The sequence below is a fragment of the Erinaceus europaeus genome, chromosome 3 (genome assembly GCF_950295315.1).
Source record: "Erinaceus europaeus chromosome 3, mEriEur2.1, whole genome shotgun sequence".
Classification (NCBI taxonomy): Eukaryota; Metazoa; Chordata; class Mammalia; order Eulipotyphla; family Erinaceidae; genus Erinaceus; species Erinaceus europaeus.
The window spans coordinates 120,533,414-120,557,600 of record NC_080164.1 but is presented as its reverse complement, the minus strand read 5'-3'; the positions used below and the strand labels follow the sequence as shown (position 1 = coordinate 120,557,600).

At 37.0% G+C, this 24,187-nt stretch overlaps 1 protein-coding gene across 1 annotated transcript in view; it reads right to left on the bottom strand.

The window, feature by feature from the left end:
- Positions 1-976: 976 nt before the first annotated feature.
- The window catches only part of LOC103113920 (sulfotransferase 1 family member D1-like), a 37,186-nt gene continuing 13,975 nt past the window's right edge, over positions 977-24,187 (bottom strand). The window contains exons 3-8 of the mRNA XM_007523526.3: positions 22,414-22,539; positions 21,649-21,746; positions 16,575-16,701; positions 8,867-8,961; positions 5,675-5,855; positions 977-2,322 (exon numbers count right to left, since the gene is read on the bottom strand). Coding sequence (XP_007523588.2) covers positions 2,210-2,322; positions 5,675-5,855; positions 8,867-8,961; positions 16,575-16,701; positions 21,649-21,746; positions 22,414-22,539 — 740 coding nt within the window. The 3' untranslated portion in view covers positions 977-2,209. The remainder of the gene's footprint in view (positions 2,323-5,674; positions 5,856-8,866; positions 8,962-16,574; positions 16,702-21,648; positions 21,747-22,413; positions 22,540-24,187) is intronic.

The following is a 24,187-nucleotide window of genomic DNA, read 5'->3' as shown; positions in this document are numbered from 1 at the left end:
GTTAATAAATTAACATGTATAGACAATTAAGTAGAAATTAACAGTGAACCTTGCCCCAAAAGATTCTACCAATTCTTATTTTATTTTATTTTATTTTATTTTTTATTGCTGCCAGATAGATGAATCTATTGCTCTCTGTGGCTATATTTTCTTTCTTTCTTTTTTAGTTTTTATAGATAGGACACAGAGAAATTGAGAGGGGAGAGGGAGATAGAAAGGGAAAGAAAAAAAAAGACATAAGCTGAGCTGCTTCATTATCATGAAGCTTCCCCCCAGCAGTCGAGGACTGGGGGGCTAAAACCCAGGTCCCTGAACTTGTTGACATATGCTCTCAACTAGGTGCACCACCACCCAGCCAGACCCTGCTAATTCTACAGCATAGATATGTTCTTTGTTCATTTTGGAACATTTCAAATGTGGATTTTTTTTTTTTTCTCCTGGAAACTCAATCTCTTTAATCAGCTTATGTTAAACCTCCTTCCTGGTCAGAGTCCAGAGCCTGACTTCACTACAGTCCATGTGGTAGTTCTTAACTCTGTTTGACATAATACCCAGTTTTTATTTTTAAACAAATGCTGTTTGTGGGAACAATATACAATGAACTACCAGCATCAACTAGAAAGTATTCAGTGCGATTTGAAGGAGACAAAAAAGGGAAAAAAAAATTACATTTGGTTTTACTAATGGCTTATTCGGAAAAGAATCCAGAAAGGAAAGTTTGCCTCCAAAAAGAGAATTTAGGCACCTCATAGTGAAACTGCAGGATGCAGAATGCAAACTATCCTAAAGAAAGTAATGTTAACATAAGAGAGGAGGTCAGCATCTTCCCCACAAAGAACAGTGATTTTGATAATCACACACGAAAATGCCTTTGTGTAAGTCTAAGAGTCCAGCAGAGAAGTGCTAGCACATTGTTTTGCTTAGAATTCTCTTAGTAGAGATCAGAGTACCACACAGTTTTGGCATTTTATTTATTTGTTTATTATTTATATATTCATGTATATCTAATATATGCTTCTATCAATATACTTTTTGTCTTTTTTTTTTTGGACATAAACAGATTTCACCACTCAAGGTGACCTTTTCATTCAACAAGACAGGAAGTACAGAGAAAATAGAGGGAGAGCCACCAGAGCATGGGCAGATCAACTGTTGCCACACCGCCTCCTAAACAACCCCCTTCTGGCACCATAAGAACTATAAAGTAGACATCAAAGGATCCTTCAAGCTCCCTCTACTATCTTCACCTTCATTATTCCAGTCTCTTCTTTAAATCCTGGCAAGCACTAGTCACTTCTTCATTTCAGTAATTTCATTATTTCAACAATTTTTTAATATTTATTTATTTTCCCTTTTGTTGCCCTTATTTTTTACTGTTGTTGTAGTTATTATTGTTGATGTTATTGATGTTAGGGCAGAGAGAAATGGAGAGGGGAGGGGAACACAGAGAAGGGGAGAGAAAGACAGACACCTGAAGACCTGCTTCACCACCTGTGAAGGAATTCCCCTGCAGGTGGGGATCCAGGGGCAGGAACCAGGATCCTTTTGCCAGTCCTTGCGCTTTGAGCCCTGTGCACTTAACCTGCTTCTATTACAATTTATATAAATAAATCGTGTAGTATTTGTGTTTGGGGGCCTAGCTTGCTTACCTGTGCACTTAATGTAATCTGGAGATACTCCTAAATTGACATATATCAATCAGTAGTTTGTTTCTTGTTATGACTTTATAGTGGATCTCACATAAAAAGGAGTATGCCATAAACAAGAATAGTTGATGCCAGAAGGATCCAAAGCAATCGTAATTTGATGTGAGTCAGAAATCAGGTAAAGAAGAGAAAAGAGTTGGCTGGAAAATAATTATTATACATGGAAGTGCTGACATCAAATTATACAAAGCTGAGGTAATATCATGGATAAAAGGATTTTTAGAATATATCACCATCTTCAACAGTGAATTTCATAATAACATCAATATGTGACACAAAGAATAAAATGATTGAACTCTTCTGCTTCTTTAGATCATATGGAATTAATTATATTAGCATATTATTTTGAAATTTAGTGCATCTGAACTAGGGAAATGAGATAGTTGAACATTCTGAACTTGATTAGATTGCCTACATGAAAGTCATGGTGTTTTAAGATTAAAACAAGAACATCAGACAAGTCAAATGTCAATTAAAGGAATCAGAGAAAAAGTAGGCCCGCCTTAGACCTCTGAGCGAAATTTTAATGTGGTATTTTTCATTTTCTTTTCATAATCTTCTTCAAATCTCTCATACTGGGCTACAGTGAACTGATTCTTCCAGTCTCCTGAAATGCCTGAAATGAAAAAAATAAAAACAGTCCATTTGATATCAGTGTAAAATTTCCTTCTGAGAGCTGTTATTTTTATCTGTTTCTGAGATTTAATGTTTAAATTACACGCGCGTGCACACACACACACACACACACACACACACGTGCATTTATAACTATTAGCTGCTACTATCAGGTCAAAATTTCTATTCTTTTTTAGGTGGAGATAGAAAGAGGCAGAAGCACCACACAATAGAGATGCTGCAGTTGTGGCTCTCCCACATTTTGTCAAGTCTCCTGCATGACACAACCAAACTGGGGAGCCAACTGCCATATGTATGTCTAAATATTTAAACCCTAGACTGTCATAGATACTACTCTGCAACTTTCTACACTCCCAGAATTTCACTTATTTATTTTTTTATCTTTTATCTTTTTTTTTTTTTTAACCTGAGCACTACTCAGCTTTGGTTTATGGTGGTGCTGGGGATTGTACTCAAGAGCTTTGGTGCCTCAAGCATGAAAGTCTTTTTGCATTACCAATATGCTATCTTCCCAGCTCTCCATCCCCAAACTTTCTTTAATTTCCAAAAATTCCTATGAGTTTTTCCAGTATTTTATGCAAAGGATAATCCCTTCAATAACTTCAAGTAATGTCACTCAGTAAAATTTCGTATCTTGCAATCTTTACTCTCTGGTCTCAAGAGTTTTATTAACAAAGGAATAGAGAAGTTTTCATTCTATTTAAAACTACATTCTCCATTTTCAGGTAATAATTTATGAGAAAATCGTACGAGCAGTTAAGATTTCAAAACTGATAAATTAAATGTAATTAAACACAATTATGTTTTGTTGTTGGGTCTTTACTGCTCTAGGCTGATTTTCCATATAGAAACAGCAAAAAAAGGAGACAAAGATGCCAAAGGTTAGGGGAAACATCACAGCACCAAAACTTCCTCCAGTGTTGTGAGAAGCAGGCTTGAACTTGGCTTGTGTGCATAGCAGAGCAGGTACACTATCCAAGTGAGCTATTTTGTCAGCCATAAGCAGATTTCTTTTTGATAGGACCGCCCAATCTACAAAATAACTACAATATTTAAAATCTTGAAGGAAGGATACAGAGCACAGCATTTGCTACGAATATCTGATTTTTTAAAAAATGCCATTTCTGTCCAGCATAAAGCTCAAGACTTTCCAGTTTTAATTCCTAGCACCACCATAAACCAAAGCTGAACAGTGTTCTGGCTTAAAAAACAAAAATCACTTCAAAAACTATCTCAGGGTAACACAATAGGGATCCCAATGTTTCTGAAAAGCAAACCAACACATAAAACCCAAACAATGTACAAGGACCTGGGCTCAAACTCCCCATCCCCATCTACAGGGTGAAGGCTTTGCAATGGTGAAGCAGAGCTGCAGGAGTCTCTCTCCCTCTCTATTTTCCCCTTCCCTCTTGACTTCTGGCTGTCTCTATCCAATAAATAAGTAAAAATAATAAAATAAAATAAAACCCAAACAAACAAAAACCGGGGGTTGGGGAGATCAGGGTAGGAGCATGCTAAAATAACTTAGGTCCAGGATTTCTACATGATGACATTTTAGTTAATTAATTAATCTGTATTTACTATTGAAATTTTATATTATCTTTTGCTGGGGGAATCTGAAGGTTATCCTCAGATTGTTCACACTGCATGATATTAGCAGAAACCTTGCCTTCCACACATTAGACATCAATTCCATACTCTTACTTTTGACCATCAAAACTCAAATATTTCCCAGGTCTGGTTTCTCCAAAGCATGTCTTATTTTCCAAAAATATTCTTTATAATGTATGTGTTAAGAACTATTCACTCTCTCCATAAGTATAACATTTATATCTCTGTCTAATTTTCATGGACTGAGATTATACCTTATCACATTAATTTTGGGCTTAGATTTTGTTTGACATTATTTGATCAGAGAAATCTGAATATATGCAGCATATCTAAATAAAACTTTTATAAAGAGCACTGTGACACTTGTGCCCTTTCTACCACATTCTTGCACACATTCCGTAAATGGATAATTTTTAAAGTCTGGATTTTAGAAAGATAATATACATGACTCTGAGCCTATGAAAGTCAATTAAAACTAATCTGAGTTGAAAAAAACTAAGCAAAAATTGCAGCCGTTACAAGTGACAAACATCTTCCAAAACTAAATAAAAAAATACATCATGTAATGTTAAGTTAATGAATTTCTTGGGATTCTTCTTTTATATATAGCAGAGCTGACTAATATAAATGTCTTTCTCATTCTAATATCATGTCTAATATAAATGTCTTTCACAATTCAATATAATACCACATATATTTATTAAAGAACTTTTGTGAGCAATATGCTAACTATACTTTGATTTTAGTCTTGAGGAAGCAGCAGTTTACCATAATATTGGAAATAATCACAAGTAGTTGGCATTTTTCCTCATTATTTTACAATGATTAATATTATCTAATCTAGATACCTAACAATGGAAATCTTTTAAGAAAATATGAAGCCTGTACTAAATTAAATTCAGACAAATAAAGCTCATCTCTTTTTAAAAATATTTTTCATCTGTTTTATTTTAATGAGAGAAAGAGAGAGAGAAGTACAGAAAGACCAGAGCACTGCTCAACTCTAATCTAGGAACTGAGTTTGGAACCTCAGAGCCTCAGGCAGAAAGGTCTTTTGCATAACCATTATACTGTGCCCGCAGGCCAAAGGTCATCTTTTGAACAAGAATGAGTCATTCTAATTGAGGACATATCTTTCTTTGCATAAGCATTTCTCAGTAGGAGGTTTGTTTTACACACCAGTCTTTTTTTTCTTTTTCTTTTTCTTTTTTTCCTCCAGGGTTATTTCTGGGGCTCAGTGCCTGCATTATGAATTCACTGCTCCTGGAGGCTATTTTTTCCGTTTTTGTTGCCCTTGTTATTGTTTATGTTGTTGTTGTCACTGATGTTGTTGGATAGGATAGAAAGAAATGGAGGAGGGGAAGACAGAGAAGGGGAGAGAAAGAGAGACATCTGCAGACCCACTTCACTGCTTGTAAAGCAACTCTCCTGCAGGTGGGGAGCCAGGGGCTCGAACCGAGATCCTTAAGGTGGTCCTTGCGCTGCTTCATTCCATGTGCACTTAACCCACTGCGCTACCAACCGGCCCCCAGTCTTATATTGGTAATGGAGCTTTATTATCACAAATTATTTTCTATAAGATTTTTTTTTCCTTTATTGTTCTCTTGCCCTGAAAACTAAATGTATTTCCATTTCTTAAATATATCACTTGTATTTTTCCACCTGCACACTCCATGGTGGGACTAGTGAGCTTTGCAGAAACCAGTATATGCTGAACTCACCTTTTCTCATGAAAGGAGACACGGAGTGATCCATATCACTTTGTGGTACAGTGGTGTAATTTGCACTAGGATTCTTCTTCATTACTTCAAAAGAACTATGGTAGAGGATTTTATCCATAATTTCTTCTGATATATCTCTCTCAAGAAACTTTATCAATTTCTGAATTTCACGCCTTGGGTCCTAAAGAAATTAGAAATTTGAAATAATCTTTGATTAGATTTGATATGAAGAAGGCAACACATTTCACAAGGTTCTATAAAAGCTAGTGTGATAGTGTGGGGGGATGATTTTATACTTTCATATACACTTTCCAAATATTCTATTGCTAGAAGAAAAATAAAAGTTTGTTTCAAAAAGTCAAAGGAAAATATTAGACTAATATTCAAACTTTCACAGCAGAAATAGAATTAATATGTAAAAGAACAAAGGCTCATATAATTGCAAAAATGGCACGGTACACTTTCTTTCTTTCTTTCTTTTCTTTTTTTCTTTTTCTTTTTTTGCTACCAGAATTTTTACTGGGGGTCAGTATCAATGACAGCGCTAAAATCCATGGCTCCTAGAGGCCATTTTTTTTCCTTTTATTATTTTTTTAACTTTATTTTTATTTGACGGGACAGAGAGAAATTGAGAGAGGAGGGGGGTAGAAGAGGAGAGAGAAATACAGACACCTGCAGACCTGCTTCACTGATCATGAAGTGTTCTTCCTGCAGGTGGGGGTGCAGAGACTTGACGAACCTCAATTTTTGTGCATGGTGATATGTAAGCTTAACAGGGTGCACGATGTCCCTCCCCCATTCACACACTTCTTACACTCTTCTGATAAGTAGAAGAGGGAACATTTACAAACGCTTTTTATAATGCAATCATCACCCTGACCCTAAAGCAAAACAAAGACTTTAAAGAAAGGAAAATCAGACTGAGCACTGATGCAAAATTTCTAAACAAAATGCTAGCAAGAAAATCTCAATAATAAAACGAATCCTATACTACCATATACTATCTTTAATAAGCATTTAATAGATACGTTTATGAATAGATAAGTTTAAAAGATAGCCCAACATCTGCAAAACACTCTGTGATCATTCAGCATGACAACCTGTAAAATAAAAATCTTATGATCATGTCAAAAAAAGTGTCAAAATTCAGCATATTCACTTATGTTGATTAATGTTACCACTAAGTAAGTATGAAGACAATATATCTCAACACAATAGTGGTTATAAATATTGAGTCAAAAACTAATGTATTTAATGATAAATTCAAAGCTTGCCTCTAAGGGTCAGACAAGAAAAGGGTCAGACATTCATCACTTTTATTCAGCAAAATAGAAGTCCTAGGAGAGTGATTAAGTTAAGAATCACTTCTTTAAAAGAAGAAAATAAAAATTCTTCTTTGAAAGAGGAAGAGTGATAAAGCCCATCTAAGGCTTCTAGAGGAATGTCATGGATGCCAACTCATCTCCTTTTTATAGTGATTAAATTGTTCCTTTCCCCCATATACTTAGGCACTATTTTAAAGAGAATGGGAGAGGTGTGGACAGGCTATCTGACAGACATTCTGTTTAAGACATGCGGCATTGGGAGTGGGTGGTGGTGTATGTGGTTGAGTTCACATGTTACCATGCATGAGGACCCAGGTTCAAGTCCCTGGTTCCCCACTGCAAGGGGTAAGTTTCATAAGTAGTGAAGCAATACTTCTGGTTTCCCTCTCTCTCTTTTTTCCCTCTCTCTCTGTCTCTGTCTCCCCTTCCTCTCTCAATTTCTTTCTGTCCTATATTTAAAAAAATATAAATTTTTCCTTCAATGAACTGCTAAATAATTAGATTAGACTACATCTTTGATCAACGTAGAGAGTAAGTTACTTTCCAGGCTAGTAATCAGATGAGAAGAAAACATAAAAGTTGGATGTTCAGTAGAATGAATTTTAAAAATAACAGATTTTCCCCATTATACTTGCCAGTTGGAGGAAACAACACAGAAAGATTATTTTAGTCTTTCCATTCAAGAATTTTACACTGTAGTAGAAGAGAGTAAGTAAGCATAGGAAATTATTATTAAACGTAAAACATAAAATAGTTATAAATTGTGGTAGATATTTATGACAAATGTGATGTCAGCAGTAGAGATTTTACTAGATTATAACAAGGTGAAATATTTGAAAGAACTTCAAGGGAGTCAGGTTGTAGGGTAGGAGGCTAAGCGCAAGGAACTCAAAGCACAAGGACCAGCGTAAGGATCCCGGTTCGAGCCCCCGGCTCCCCACCTGCAGGGGAGTTGCTTCACAGGTGGTGAAGCAGGTCTGCAGGTGTCTATCTTTCTCTCCTCCTCTCTATCTTCCCCTCCCCTCTCCATTTCTCTCTGTCCTATCCAACAAGGATGACATCATAACAACAATAATAACTACAACAAAAAAACAAGGGCAACAAAAGGGAATAAGTAAATATCTTTAAAAGAAGAAAAAACTTCATAGATAAATATCACTTAATATATGAAAGATGAGAAAGCATTAGTCTAAAAAAATTCAGAAAAAATATTTCAATTAGGCACATATAATACCAAAAAAAAAAAAAAAGTCACCAGAACAGCTTGGAGAAATCGATAGTGATTAAATAATATTTTAGTTTATAGATAACCTTAATTATTTTTTCTTTTAAAAAATATTTATTTATTTATTTTCCTTTTTTTGTTGCCCTTGTTGTTTAACATTGTTGTTGTTGGATAGGACAGAGAGAAATGGAGAGAGGAGGGGAAGACAGAGAGGGGGAGGGGAAGACAAACACCTGCAGACCTGCTTCACCACTTGTGAAGTGACTAGAACCTGGATTTTTCTGCTGGTCCTTGCGCTTTGCGCCATGTGCGCTTTACCCACTGTGCCACCGCCCACCTTCCCCTACTTTAATTATTTTAATTTCACATAGCATCAGAAACCATTGAGAGATTTGAAGAAGGGGTGGCCATACTTATTTATGCTTCAACATCCTTCTAAGTAGATAGGAGAGATATTAATGAGATTTTCCAAGTAAGTCAAGATTGTTGCCTCAACTAAACAGCAGTGGATTGAGTGAAAGATCAGTTTTCAAAGCAATCAATAGATTAACTACACTTACAGGTCAAGAAAAAAGAAAGTATGATCTGGAGAAGAGCCTTAGGTTTACTTTAAAAGTGTGAGAAACTTCATTTGTCTCTTACCTCTTTCAGATCTTCATAGAAGAGGTAAAGGATGCGATGATCTTTCCTCTTCTCCCACCAGCCCTTCACATGGTCATGCCAAGAACCAAAAGCAACTGAAGTGGAAGATCAAATGATTGCAAAATTGAAAGTTTTTGTAAGAAATAAATAATTATTAAAGCTTATTCCAAGTCACTGGGATCAATAGAGACACACTGATTGTTCAAGAAAGAGGATGGTATGAGAAGGGATACCAAATAAACCCTACTCGTACTGAATATAAAATCCACTAGGAAAAAAATGAAGCACTTTTTGATTTTAATTTCAGAAGATGTTATTTATTTGCTAACATAATCTATTTAGAGAAAGAAACAGAGACGGAGAGATTCCAGGCATCACTCTGGCACATGAAATTCTGGAAACTGACTTCAGCACCTCAGGCTTCTGAGTCCTGTGATCTAGACACTGTCACCTTTTGGGCTGTATGAATGACATTTTTTGGTGGGATAAATTATTCCACTCAATTTTTATGTTGAAATCATCATCTTCAGTACTCAAAAAAAAAAAAAAAAATGCCTGCATTTGTATAATGAGCCTTTAAAGAGTTACATTAAAATGAGATGACTAGAGTGGGTGTGAAACTGCTATGTCCTATGAGAAGAGGGTCTACAACACAACTACCACAGAAAAGAGATCATGTGACATAAGGATCCAGGTTCAAGCCCCCAGCTCCCCACCTGCAGGGGAGTCACTTCACAAGTGGTGAAGCAGGTCTGCAGGTGTCTGTCTTTCTCTCCCCCTCTCTGTCTTCCCCTCATCTCTCCATTTCTATCTGTCCTATCCAACAACAAGGACATCAATAACAACAATAATAATAACTACAACAATAAAACAACAAGGGCAACAAAAGGAATAAATAAATATTAAGGAAAGGAAAGAGATCATGTGAAAGCACAGTCTAAAGATAACCATTTATAAAATTTTAAAAAAGGAGAAGAAGAAAAAAATCTAAAGGCACTTAAACTCAAGTCATCTATCAGTAATTTCCAGGGGAATGAGAAAATAAATTTGTTATTTTTAAAATTTTTTTATGTTTATTTATTTATTTTACCTTTTGTTGCCCTTGTCTTTTTTTAATTGTTGTTGTAGTTATTATTGTTGTTGTTATTGATGTCGTCATTGTTAGATAGGACAGAGAAATGGAGAGAGGAGGGGAAGACAGAGAGGGGGAGAGAAAGACACCTGCAGACCTGCTTCACTGCCTGTGAAGTGACTCCCCTGCAGGTGGGGAGCCGGGGCTTGAATGGGGATCCTTATGCCAGTCCTTGCGCTTGGTGCCATGTACACTAAACCCACTGCGCAATAGTCCAACTCCCTAAATTTGTGTTTTTTAAGACACCCACTCTGTGGAAATTTGTATGAAAGCCTAGTAAATCATTTGAGATTTTGGTATTGATAAGTGGATGTTGCTGTGACAAATAATTAAAAATGCAGAAGTGACTTTGGAACTGGGTAATGCCACGAACTAGGATAGGTATGAAGTTCATGTTGAAAAAATTACAGATGGTCTTTAAGAGAAAATAGGTAGCTGCTAAAGCTGATTCTAGCAAGAGCTCAGAAAGAAAAGCAGGGGGCCAGGTGGTGGTGCACCTGGTTAAGTGCATACATCACAATGTGTAAGGACCCAGGTTCAAGTCCCTGGTCCCCATCTGCAGGTGGGGAGGGGGGAGCAGGGCTGCAGGTGACTCACTGTTTCTTTCCCTCTCAGTCCCCTCTCCATTTATCTCTGTCTCTTTCCAATAATAAATAAACAAAATTCTAAGAAAGAGAGAGAACAAGAAAAAGAAAGAAAGGAAGGAAGGAAGAAAGAAGCAGTAGAGAAAGCTTTATTGTTGTCATATGATATGTCTATCACTATGACCAGAATGCAGGTAGAAACACAAGTGCCAGAGGTGCATTGGGTAAAGTCTCTGAAAAGAACTTTGATAGAAATAAGAAGTTTAAAGGTACTTCTACTGAAATCACAGGTGCAAACTAGGAATATGTTAGTGAAAGTGGCAAAGGACTTGACAAAATTTTATTCCTCCATTTTATGGGAAGTCAAACATCTAAGTAATAAACTAGGATATTTAACTAAGAAATTTTCTCATTAAAAAGTACTGAAAGCCTTGTCCTCACTGTTTATAACAATTATGTGGGATGAGAGAGAGAGAAGCTGAATCAATCATTATGCATCTGGAAGATTTAGAACATTCACAACTTTTCTCTAGCATAAAATACATCTGAAAAATATGCTTTGAAGAATATACCAGGATGTGACTGGAAATCTTTATTAAGGAGACAAGGTATTTGATCGTGTTTCTGCCAAGGCTTTCTTTTTATTTTGTTTCAATTTTTTTATTATTTATTTTCCCTTTTGTTGCCCTTGTTTTTTTTTTTATTATTGTTGTAGTTATTATTATTGTTATTGTTGATGTCATCATTGTTGGATAGAAGTTTAAAGATATTTCTCCCCAGTGATGTTGTATTCTAGTCTGTCAGATAGATGAATAGATTTGATAGACAATAGATAGATGATAGATATAGATAGATAGATAGGTAGATAGATAGATAGATAGATATAGAGATGCACTGATTTTAAAAAAAGAAAGAACTCTTGGTTCTGTTGGGACAGAATGCATGATTTTTTTTTTTTTTTTTTTTTTACATATAGGAAGGAATAAAGTGTGCAAAGGGCTGCTGTGGAAGGGGCAGGATGCAGAATGTTATATGCTGAATTGGAAGCTCTCTCCCAAAGTTCAAGAATTGAAGCCTAAAACTTTACTGCAGAAGGTAACTATATAGGAGTATAGTGTCATTTAAGCAGTAATTAAGAGGGCAGGGTGTAGATAGTATAATAGTTATGCAAAGAGACTCTCAAGCCTGAGGCTCCAAAGTCCCAGGTTCAGTTTCCCATACCACATAAGCCAGAGCTGATCAGTGCTCTGCTTAAAGTAGGGCGCCAAAGTAAAAACCCTGTAGTGAGGGGTAGACATGCAGCTTCCTGGGCAAGGTGGGGGGTGGGGGTGGGTGGGTGGGATGGGACACAGTCTTTTGGTGGTGGGAATGGTGTTTATGTACACTCCTAGTAAAGTGTAGTCATATAAATCACTAGTTAATTAATATGAGAGGGGGAAGTTTAATTGTATGCCTTGAAGTTTTTAAAACACAGACTGAGTCTTCTTATTATATAGGCTGTGTATTTGATATGCGGACTCTCTCAAAAACCTAGACCAAGTAGATCAGAGGCAACCAGTGGCACAGCTATTTACAAGATACTGGGTACTACACAGCAAACCCTAACAAAAGGACTTTTCAAAGTTAACCCAATTACCAAATAATGTGATGATAACATTAACTATCGATTATCTTTTTGAACCCTAAATGAGCAGGAACCTACATCTCACCTATAGAGCCTATATTTCTCCCAGTCCTGGAACCTTAGGATAGGGGCCACTTTCCCGCATGCCTCTCCCAATCCATATCAAATAATATTGCATCAGCCGATCACAACCTAATCAACACAACGATTGCCACTTTAACATGCTTCAGCTCAGACTGTGTCCAGAGATTTCTGGTGTGGAATGACAACCCTTCAGCTTCATTACTCGGGTGAGACCTTTCCTTTCATAGTAGTCTCTAATTCCATCCCAGGTGGATCACTTCCTAACAAAGTCCCAAAACCTAGATATACACCAGTTTCTGTGAGAGAGAGCATATGTTCACACGTATCCATAAACTACTGCAAAATATATACCTGAAAGCAGAAGTACACTAGAGTTTGCAGTGACTAACCCCCTAACACTTCCTCTCCACTATTCCAACCTTTGGGTCCATGATTGCTCAATAATTTGTTTGGCTTTGCATGTTAACTCTCTTTTCAGCCACCAGGTTCCAGATGCCATCAGGATGCCAGCCAGGCTTCCCTGGACTGAAGATCCCACCAATATGTCCTAGAGCTTTGCTTCCCCAGAGACCCACCCTACTAGGGAAAGAGAGAGGCAGACTGGGACCAACCAGTCAATGTCCATGTTCAGCAGGAAGCAATTACAGAAGCCAGACCTCCCACCTTCTGCAACCCACAATGACCCTGGGTCCATGCTCCCAGAGGGAAAGCTATCAGGGGAGGGGGTGGGATATGGAGATTGGGTGGTGGGAATTGTGTGGAGTTGTACCCCTCCTACCCTATGGTTTTGTTAATTTTTCCTTCCTTAAATAAAAAATAAATTAAAAAAGTAATTAAGATAAAACAAGGTCAAACAACTACATTCACAAATGGGGCCAGTGGGGGCTGGGTGGTATCTCAGTGGGTTAAGCGCACCAGGTGGGAAGCACAAGAACCAGAGTAATGATCCTGGTTCAAGCCCTGCACAGGAAGTGAAGCAAGTCTGCAGGTGTCTTTTTCTCTTCCGCTGTCTTTCCCTCCTCTCTCAATTTCTCCTTGCCCTGTCCAACAACAACAACAATAGCAGTAACAATAACAACAAGGGAAACAAATGGAAGAAATGGCCTCCAGGATCCAGCAATAACCCTAGAGTAGGAAGAAAGAAAGAAAGAAAGAAAGAAAGAAAGAAAGAAAGAAAGAAAGAAAGAAGAAAATGAGGCCAGGACATGAACAAACATTTCACTGAGGAAGAGATGCAGAGGGCCAACAGACTTATGAGAAGGTGCTCAAAGTCACTGAGCATCAGAGAAATGCAAATAAAGACAACAATGAGATAACCACTTTACACCTGTGAGAATGCCATACATCTGAAAGGACAGAAATGACAAATGTTGGAAAGCATGTGGTGAAAAAGGGACACTTCCTTACTCTTACTGCTGGTGGGAGTGCCAAATGGTCCAACCATTGTGGAAAGCATTTTGGAGACTTAAGTGGGACATTAGGAATGAACTTACCCTACAACCCAGCATTTCTTCCTCTGGGGACTTACCCAAAGGAAAAAGAAACATTTATCCAAAGAGATCTATGTACACCTATGTTCATAGAGACAAAGTTTGTAATTTCCAGAACCTAGAAGCAACCTAGATGCCCAACATCAAATGAGTGGCTAAAAACATGTGGTATATATACATGATGGAATACTACTCAGCTGTTAAAAATGATGAGGTTGTCTCCTTTGCATCCTCTTGGATAAAACTCTAAGATATCATATTGAGTGAAATAAGCCAAAAAGAGAAGGACAAATATCAAATGATCTCACTTATTAGCAAAATTTAATAAAGTATGGACAGGGTGGCAGAGCACAAAGTGAAACATGGACTGGACATGGTGTATTGCACCAAAGCAAAGGACTCTGGGGAGGGAGAGTGAGGGAACACAGGAAGAAAATCTGGAGGGTTTATTACATAATGAAATTGTATGCATATGTCAGTGATTGCATTATAAAGTATTAACCTCCTCAAAAAAAGAAAAGAAAACAAAAATCTAAGTCTTTAGAATGGGATTTAATACCAAATGGCTGGTCACTTTCTAAGAAGAAATAACAACACTGACATACACACAGAAGAAGAACATGTAAAAACACATGGGGTATATGATTACCTAAAATTCTCAAAAAAAAATGTCTGAGAAATCAGCTCTTGGGTCAGCGAGATAGCATAGTGCTTAGGCAAAGATCTTAAATGCCTGATGCTTTGAGGCCTAGCTTCAACCCTGGCACCACCATAAGTCAGACCTGAATAGTACTCTGATAAAATAACAATAACAATAATAATAATAAATTCTGAAGATGCTTTGGTTCTATACTCCTACACTCCATAATATATTTATTTTGCCTCCAGAGTTATCGCTGGGGCTCTGTGCCTGCACTATGAATCCACTGCCCTTGAAGACCCATCTTTTTTCCATTGTTGCTGTTGTTGCTGCTGTTATTATTGTTGGTGTCATTACTGCTGTCATTGTTGGATAGTACAGAGAGAAATTGAGAGAGGAGGCGAAGACAGAGAAAGGGTAGGGGAATAGACTCCTGTAGACCTGCTACACCACTTATGAAGTGACCCCCCTGGGGCCTCGAACTGAGATTCTTGAACCAGTCCTTGGGCTTTGTGCTATGTGTGCTTAACCTGGTGCACTTCCGCCCGGCCCCAGGCAAAATAAATTATAGTTAAGCGACTCAGTCTAAGGTAGTTCTATTAGCAGCCCTAGCAAATATATAAAACCAAAACTCCAAAAGATGGTAGATACTGAGTAATGCAGACAATAAGTGGTACTCAAGTTTATAGGAAGGAGAGAAAGGGGAAAATAAAAACACTAGGAGGAAAGGTTAATAAGGGCTGAGGAGGAAGCAGTGTGTCGGGTTGTGCGTTGCAGGAGAGAGAAGAGACCAAGAATAACAACAGTTTCTTCTTCTTCTAGCGTTTGCCCTTCTTCCGTAGCCAGTCAACAGCGTCAGGTTGAGCCTGATGTAAAGTTTCGAGACCTCCTTTGAATCTGGAGAGGTGGCAGTCGTTGACTATGTGGGTCATAGTCTGTCTGTAGCCGCAGGGGCAGTTCGGGTCGTCTCTGGCTCCCCAGCGATGGAACATAGCGGCGCACCGGCCATGGCCTGTTCGAAAGCGATTGAGGAGGGCCCAATCATAACGTGCTAGGTCAAAGGCGGGTTGACGCTTGCAGGGGTCTGTGACGAGGTGTTTGTTCTTTACCTCAGCTGACTGCCAACTCTGTTTCCAAGAGTCTGGAACAGAGAAGTTCAGTGTAGGCGTAGGGGACCAGATTGGGTGACGAGACGTCAAACGTTGGACAGGGTGGGCTAAGATATCCGCGTATATTGGCAGGTCCGGTCGAGAGTAGACGTGGGAAATGAACTTAGATGATGCCGCATCCCGACGAATATCTGGTGGGGCGATGTTTCTAAGAACTGGCAGCCATGGAACCGGAGTGGAACGGATGGTTCCAGAAATGATCCTCATGGAGGAATATAATTTGGAATCGACCAAGTGGACATGGGGGCTACGGAACCATACTGGGGCACAGTATTCTGCAGTGGAATAGCATAATGCCAGAGATGATGATCGTAGTGTGGAAGCGCTCGCGCCCCATGAGGAGCTGGCCAGTCTTGCAATGATGTTATTCCTCGCACCCACCTTTGCTGCAGTTTTTATGAGATGTTCGTGAGTTTTTATGAGATGTTCTTCTCCAAAACAGAAGATTCCGGGTGCATCTGGGTGACAAGTCTAGCAGATGGAGACTTGTCTCAAGTGGCCTCCCCCAGGGCTCTGTTCTGGCTCCTACGCTATTTAATATTTACATCAATGACCTCCCAGAAACTTCTTCAAGGAAGTTCATCTACGCCGATGACATCTGCTGTGCAACTCAGGCATCCAAGAAGTTCGACATCCTCGAGGAAACACTCACGAAAGACATGTCTCTGATATCTGATTACTGTAAAAAATGGCGACTAATCCCTAGCACTGCAAAAACGGTATCATCTGTTTTCCATCTACACCATGCCTCGGCCTCGCGTGAGCTTAATGTGCAGCTTGGCGATACGAGAATCCGGCATGAAGCCCAGCCAGTCTATCTTGGCGTTACTCTCGATCGCACTCTGTCATTTCATGAACATCTCATAAAAACTGCAGCAAAGGTGGGCGCGAGGAATAACAACAGTAATAACTACAACAACAATAAAAAAGACATTAAATTAAATAAGATTTTAATTTAATGATAAAAAGTAAAAATTGAACCTACCCTTCCCAGTGATAAATTTATCCAGGAATTCTTCCCAGGTCCCAGGATCTGGGTGCAATTTTGCCATCTGATAGAAATAATAGTAAGACACAGCCACGTCTTTAGCATTCCTTGCCACGTAGACAATCTATAAGGAGGTAGGACCAGACATCACTTTGTGACTATTCAAATTTTAAGAGTTTGCTTACTTTGACAGAATGCTTATTTTCTCTCTTCTGGCTCTTGGCTGGGGCATCTCATGACATAGGATCTTTATAACCACATGCTGTTTTACAAGGACATCTCATTTCTGCTTTCTCTTTAGCATTTGAAAAGACCATCTTTTGAATCACAGGAGACCAAATATAATAAGATTTGCAGTGACTACCAATGAAGATCAACTACTGTTATTTTTTAACTTTAGAATATTTGTCATCATCACTTATTAAAACCACTAGTAAAAAGAAGCAAAAGTATAAAACTGAAAGACTGTCCTACTCTATCAGCATTCCAATTTACTTCCAGTTTGAAAACCAAGAGACTATTGTAATGTATCAACTGCTTTCTAATCATCTAAATTCCTTAGGTTGGATCTGTTTTCACTTCTCTATGTATAGAAAGAAAGCTGTCCTGAAGGTAATCCCCTAATGTCAGAATGGCAAAGTCATGTGTTTCTGGAATAGGAGTGAAAAAAATCTCTGGATTTTCACTTCTGGAACTAAGATGATAAATTATATCTCTACTCCTTTATCAGTTTTAAAATAAGATTTGAATGATAAAGCAAATAATGTGTAAACATGAACAAAGAGATTTTTTTTTAAATTTTTAAAAAATTTTATTTATTTTCCCTTTTGTTTCCCTTGTTTTTTATTGCTGTTGTAGTTATTATTGTTGTCATTGTTAGATAGGACAGAGGGAAATGGAGAAAGGAGGGGAAGACAGACACCTGCAGACTCCCCTGCAGGTGGGGAGCTGGGGGCTACGAAAAGTTTTTTGTAGAACACGTTGGAAAGAATAATCAGGAGTGGGTCATGACTCGCCAGCTAGAGAGCACAGGTTACTATGTATGATGACCTAGGATCTAGTCCTAAATCCCCAGACCCTACCAGTAGTAAAACAGTATTGAAGGTGTCTCTATTCTCTCTCTCTCTCTCTCTCTCTCTCTCTCTGTCTATTTCTCTCTGCCTCTCACCCTCCAACAGATGAAAAGAAAAGAAAAAAGAAAGTAGGAATAAAGAGAAAAAGGGAGGAAAGGAAGGAAGGTTGGAGGGAGCGAGGAAAGAAAGAAGGAAGCAGAGGAAGAGGAAGAAGAAAAAATGACCACTGGAAACAGTGGAATCCTGTAGGTACTGAGTTTCAGCAATAACCTTAGTAAGAAAAGAAGGTATGAAAGAAAGGCAGAGAGAAAGGAAGGAAGGAAGGAAGGAAGGAAGGAAGGAAGGAAGGAAGGGAGGAAGGAAGGACCAAACCCTCAAAGGCAAAAAAAAAAAAAAATTGTTTTGCTCATTCTGTTAAAGCTGTTATGGTAAAAGGTAAAGGCATATACAAAACAACTCTCTCAGACCTAGATATTTGATGAATCTGTACCTCCTCAGATTGATTTTTTCAACCACACTAGATCATTTGTAGAATTATAATTTTTTTCTCTTTATGTACATCTGACAAAACTGCTGTTCTTTCTTTAGGATACTAATAAATTATTTCTTCATCTATGAATTTTTTTTTTACCAATAGAGTTTCTCTTCATGTTTTGGCACTTACAGTTCTGATGTATATTTTTGGCATATGTTTATCTCACTATGTTGTACGGCATTTTATTATGTAAAGATCACTGACTTTGTAGTAAAATAAACTATTATATAACATGGACATTAAAAATGACTAGAAAACAGAGTGGGGAAGATAGCATAATGGTTATGCAAAAAGACTTTAATGATTGAGGTTCCAAATTTTCAGGTTCAGTCCTCAGCACCATCATAAACCACAGCTAAGCAGTGCTCTGGTGTTTCTCTCCCTACTTCTCATTAAAATAAAATACATAGATTACAAAAAAATGTATATCCTAATAATACAAACATTAATATAAAGTTTAAAACTATAGACAAAAATTTCTTGTAATCAAAGACTCAAATATATTTACTCAAATATCTAATCAAATAAATAAATATATTAAATCCAAAATTATAAAACTTTAATAACCATAACTTAACATAAATAGTAAATACAAGTTTATAGTAGTATGTAAAAATCAATGATTAATAATAATAGATTAAATGTTAGAAAATCATCTAAAAAGACATAAAATTGTCTAAAAAGATAAAAAATTAGACAAAAACCAACAAAATTTCCTAATAAAAAGTCAGCAAAATAAGGCTGAAACAGAACTTTCTCAGCCAGACAAAGGAGATATATACATTTGTCATATATATATATATATATATATATATATATATGAAATATACATAAAATATTTTCTGTGAGTAGGAGAAAGACAAGGACCTCTGCTCTCACAACTCTTATTCAGCATTGTGTTAAAGGTTCTATCTACTTAGAAAAGCAAGGAGTAAACACATTATAGTTGGTAAAAATAAAATAAGAATATTTTTATGTACTCAAAGAATGAGTATCTGTTTAGAAATATGAACCAGAACTATAAATTTGAACCTGGATTTGTTAAGTGAATTTGGCAAGCTTCAGAATAAGAGATTTTTTTAAACTTTTTTTTTTTTTTTTGCCTACGGGATTATCCCTGGGGCTCAGTGCCTACACTACAAATCCACTGCTCCTGGAGGCCATTTTCCCTTTCTGTTTTTTGCTGTTGTCGTTGTTATTATTATTGTTGTTTGTATTGCTGTTGTTGTTGTTGGGTAGGACTGAGAGAAATGAAGAGAGGAGGGGAAGACAGGGAGAGGGAGAGAAAGATAGATACCTGCAGACCTACTTCACTGCTTGTGAAGCGATCCCCCTGTAGGTGGGGAGCTGGGGGCTTGAACCAGGATCCTTATGCCAGTCATTGCACTTCGTGCCATGTGCACTTAACCCACTGCACTACTGCACAACTGCCCAGAATAAGAGATTTATGTTCATATACCAGCAACAACTATTTAGAAAAAATACGTGTGCTTGTGTGTATGTGTGGAAGAAAGGAAGGGATATAGAGAGGATTATATTATATTGCATTATATTAAAAATATATTTTTAAAAAGTAGCATATTAAAATTACACTGGATTATAAATTATTTCTGTTGTGCTCCATTTTGTAAGTCAACTGATGTATAGTATATACTATGTTAGGTTTCTGGAAGTTCAGTTCTGCCCTTCAACATACAATTGTCAATGTATATTAAATAGATATCTAGATCTAAATGTGATATTTGGAACAATAAAGGATATAGATTTAAACAGAAAGAACACCTTTATCTCTTAGGAAGATGATGTTTTATTTTGTCGTTGCTTTTGGTCATCACAGAGGTTCCTTTGCTGTTGGGTTGAGTTTTTTTTTTTTTTCTTTCTCAAAGACAAAAACAGAGAGAGAGAGAGAGAGAGGGGACGTCACCACAGTGGTGGAGGCCAGGGCTTAATCTGAGTGATACACATGGCAAAGCAAGTACCACTCTAGGTAAGCGACTTTGCCAACCCTGGGGAAAAGATTTTGGATATTTTCTAAACATTTTTTAAATTTTATTTGATAATACAGAGAAAAATTGAGAGGGGAAAAAGAGAGAGACTGAGAAAGAGAGAGATTGGGAAAGAGAGAGAGAGAGACACCTGCAAACACCTATAGCACTGCTTCACTGCTTATGAAGCTTCCCTCCTGCAAGGGAGGACTGGAGGCTTGAACTCAGGTTTTTGTTCATGGTAACATGTGTACTCAACTGCGTGTGCCACCATCCCTGTGGGAAGATTTTTTTGTTGTTGTTGCCTCCAGGGTTATTGCTGGGACTTGGTGCCTGCACCATAAATCCACTGCTCCTGGAGGCTATTTTTTTCCCCTTTTTTTGTTACCTTTGTTGTTTTATCATTGTTGTGGTTATTGTTATTGTTGTTATTGATGTCATTGTTGTTGGATAGGACAAAGAATTAGAGAGAAGAGGAGAAGATAGAGAGGGGGAGAGAAAGATAGACACGTGCAGACCTGCTTTACCTTTTGTGAAGCAACCCCCTTGCAGGTAGGGAGTTTGGGACTTGAACTGGGATCCTTACTCTGGTCCTTGTGCTTTGAGCCATGCACACTTAACCCGCTGCACTACCAGATGGCCCCAGGGGAAGATGATTTTTAAAACATATGGAAATCTCTAACTACAGGAAGAAAACTGTTATATGTTTACCAGTCACAAAATAAAAAATTCTTTCAAAATTTTTATTAAGAAATGCATAGAGAAAAACATTACTTATGAAGGCTAGTAATGTTCAATTTTTTTAATCTCAGTTCTGACTTAAAAATACAATTGAGTAATTGATCTTTATGATAACTTTGTGGAAATTAAAAATATATCTAGGATATATTCACTTCCATATTGTTATTCTTCAATTAAGATAGTTATGAAAAAGAAACATTTTTCTGCATTTTTATAAATGTATTTTATGCATTTTTATAAATCTATAGTTTTAAGTGACAGTTGTGCTGAATTCATGAAGTAGAGACTTAGGGACTATGGTTAAAGACTCACTGATACTTACTTTCACTTTAAGAGAGGGAGATCAGAGCTATTACTCAACTTTGGTATATAAGGTGGCAGGAACTGAACCTAGACCTAGAGCCCCTAGCATACAAGTCTTGTGATCTGACACTGTACTATCTTCTTAGCAGGCATTATTCAAATATGCATGATTTCAAAGTATGCAGTTTGTGGACGGATTTAGACTGAATGGCAGGCATTTTAGAAGATGGACAATCTAACAGATTCTCAGAACTTGGATACTAACAGTAATCCCTATCTACAAGACTGGTATTCACTGGTGATATTTCGGTCCATGGCATACAGGATCCACATTATGTTTCTTTAATTATTAATTTAGAGGTTGAAATTCCCTATATTAATTCTTCATGTTAGTAAAATAAATTACAACATAAACGTGAAATTATTTTTCTTACCTTACAATTATTCTTCCAGAACGAGGAAGGGAGAAGCTGAACAGGTAGGTGTGTTTTCACTAATCGAGGAGATGGCTTGCTTTCCAACTCCTTAACACCTACAACCACAAAATTTAAGGTGATTTAAATGTGTAATCATGAAGCTTCTTAACATATAACCCAAAATCTACTGATCACGAACTCTATAAAGTGACATCAAATGATAATATGGTTGTTTGTTGGACTCCAAAGGCTTCTAAAATTTACAATGAGGTAAAAATGATAAATTCTCATTGGCCAAACTGTCTACTGCGTATAAATAACAAGTTTCGTTATCTTCATATATATCCATAAACACTTCAACTGTAAGATTTTGATAAGTCAAAAAGCAGCAGTCAGTCAAGTCAAAATGTACACTTTTTCATTCATTTATTCATTATTTCCCTCCTTTTCTTTTACAACAAAAGGAAAGTAAAATCAAAGGTTTTAGAATCCCTTCATCTAACAGGCAGTAGGCATGACTGGAGACTTAGTTCTGTATTTGCTCTATAAAGACCACATAGTGATTAAATGTGAAGACTTCCACCTATTTTACTACTAAAATTATACTACATCAGTTTCTGTCTTTTGCAGATACTACTTATGTAGATTGGCACAGTCAAGTTCTCACGACTCATCTGTCCAAGCTCTGGGTAATTAAGTTTTCAAAATGTCTTCCTAAGACAGCACAAAGTTAAGATAGGGAAATCTACTCTTACAGTGAGAAAGAACATGAAGTGAAAATACCATCTGCAAATCCAGGAATAATTAACTCCATGAATGTCACCCTGTTGTATATTACATCTCGTTTGCATTTTTCAGTGTCCCCATTGTTATAGATCAAATCCAGTATTTCACTGACCCAGGTCGTTCCTGTGGGAGTTGGGGGGAGAGGAATCAACTTTAAGCTTTTTATAAAAAAAAGTATATGAGAGCGACAATCTGGTAAAGAGAATTTCAGCAACACCAAAACTAAACATGTTTTCTTTTATTTCCATTACTTTCACTTTTCCCAGGAGACTTCCTTCTCTATTCAAAGTACATACACATGTACTGTATATATGTGTAATATCTGACATATATGTCAGATATTACACATATATATGTGTAATATATGACATACTCAGGAGAGATTTGCAGTATAAAACATAGAGTATTAAAGAGGCAATATACAAGCAATAGTAATATATCCTTCCTTATGGAGCAGATAAGAGAAACAATGAATTTCTGTGAATCTCCATAATAATTTCTACATTTCCTTCTGATATAAAATGATAATTAGACCTTGTAACTGATTGACTACTTCAGCTAACAATGTATAATTTTCCGTGGAGGGGTGAGAAGCAGAACAGAAAACTTTGTGAGTATGCTTTTAGTGGCTAGGCTAATATTCACAGAGACTATTACAATTAGACTGGCTGAGCAGAGTGACCTTTAGGAGGTTTCATCTCACCTTTTCTTTTTCTAGAAATGTGTTTAGAGCACATTAGAATGTGGTCTAATTGCTTTCTTACAACACACAGTAATCAGGTTTTCAAGATACTGATGAAAAAGAACACTATTTATAGCACGTAGCTGGAAAATTATTGTTTATGCTAGTCTTTAAACAGAATAATCTTGGAGTGGAACAAAAAGTAAGCTAAGAAATACAGCAATATTTTTGAAAATTGATTTATATATGGGTACACTTTGGGGTTGATAGTAAATATTAGAGTGTGATGTTTTTGGCACTTTCTCCAGTAAAAATTCTTCATTGCTCCTAAGCCACAAATATGGGGCTATAGTACACAGTTTTTTATTGTTGTAGTTATTATTGGTGTTGTTAATGTTGTCATTGTTGGATAGGACAGAGAGAAATGGAGAAAGAAAGGGAAGACAGAAAAGAGGAGAGGATGATAGACACCTGCAGACCTGCTTCCCCACCTGAGAAGCGACTCCCCTGCAGGTGGGGAGCCTGGGCTCAAAACGGATTCTTATGTGGGTCCTAGAACTTTGCATGTGCTTAACCCGATGAGCTACCACACGGCTCCCAGTACCCAATTCCTTTAAACACGAATATCAGTCAAATTCATACTGTTTTTCAATATCCTATTGCTTAATCTAGTTTAAGGTTAAATAATGGTCCTTTGAAGAACAGAGATATACCTAAATTCAAAGGTACAATAAAATATATTTACAATTTTTTTTTTCAGTGAGTGGTCTATCAAGTCAAAACAACAGGACATGATTGAAAGAACTGTCATTATGTCATGCTTTGAAATGGAAATGTTTATTTTTCATGGTGCATCATAAATTCCATATACTATTAATTTGGATGTATTAAAACAAGATTAACAGGGCACTGACACATTAACTTCAAAACGTATTCTCAACAGTTTCTAAATGGGAACAAGAAGTCAAAGAACATATTCATTTATGCATAGTCAGCTAACGTTATGATTTTAGGGAAAAAAAAATTCCAGCTTCAAAGAGCACCTTCACAGATAAACTGCTTTTTGAAAAAGTCTTACTGGCATAGCAG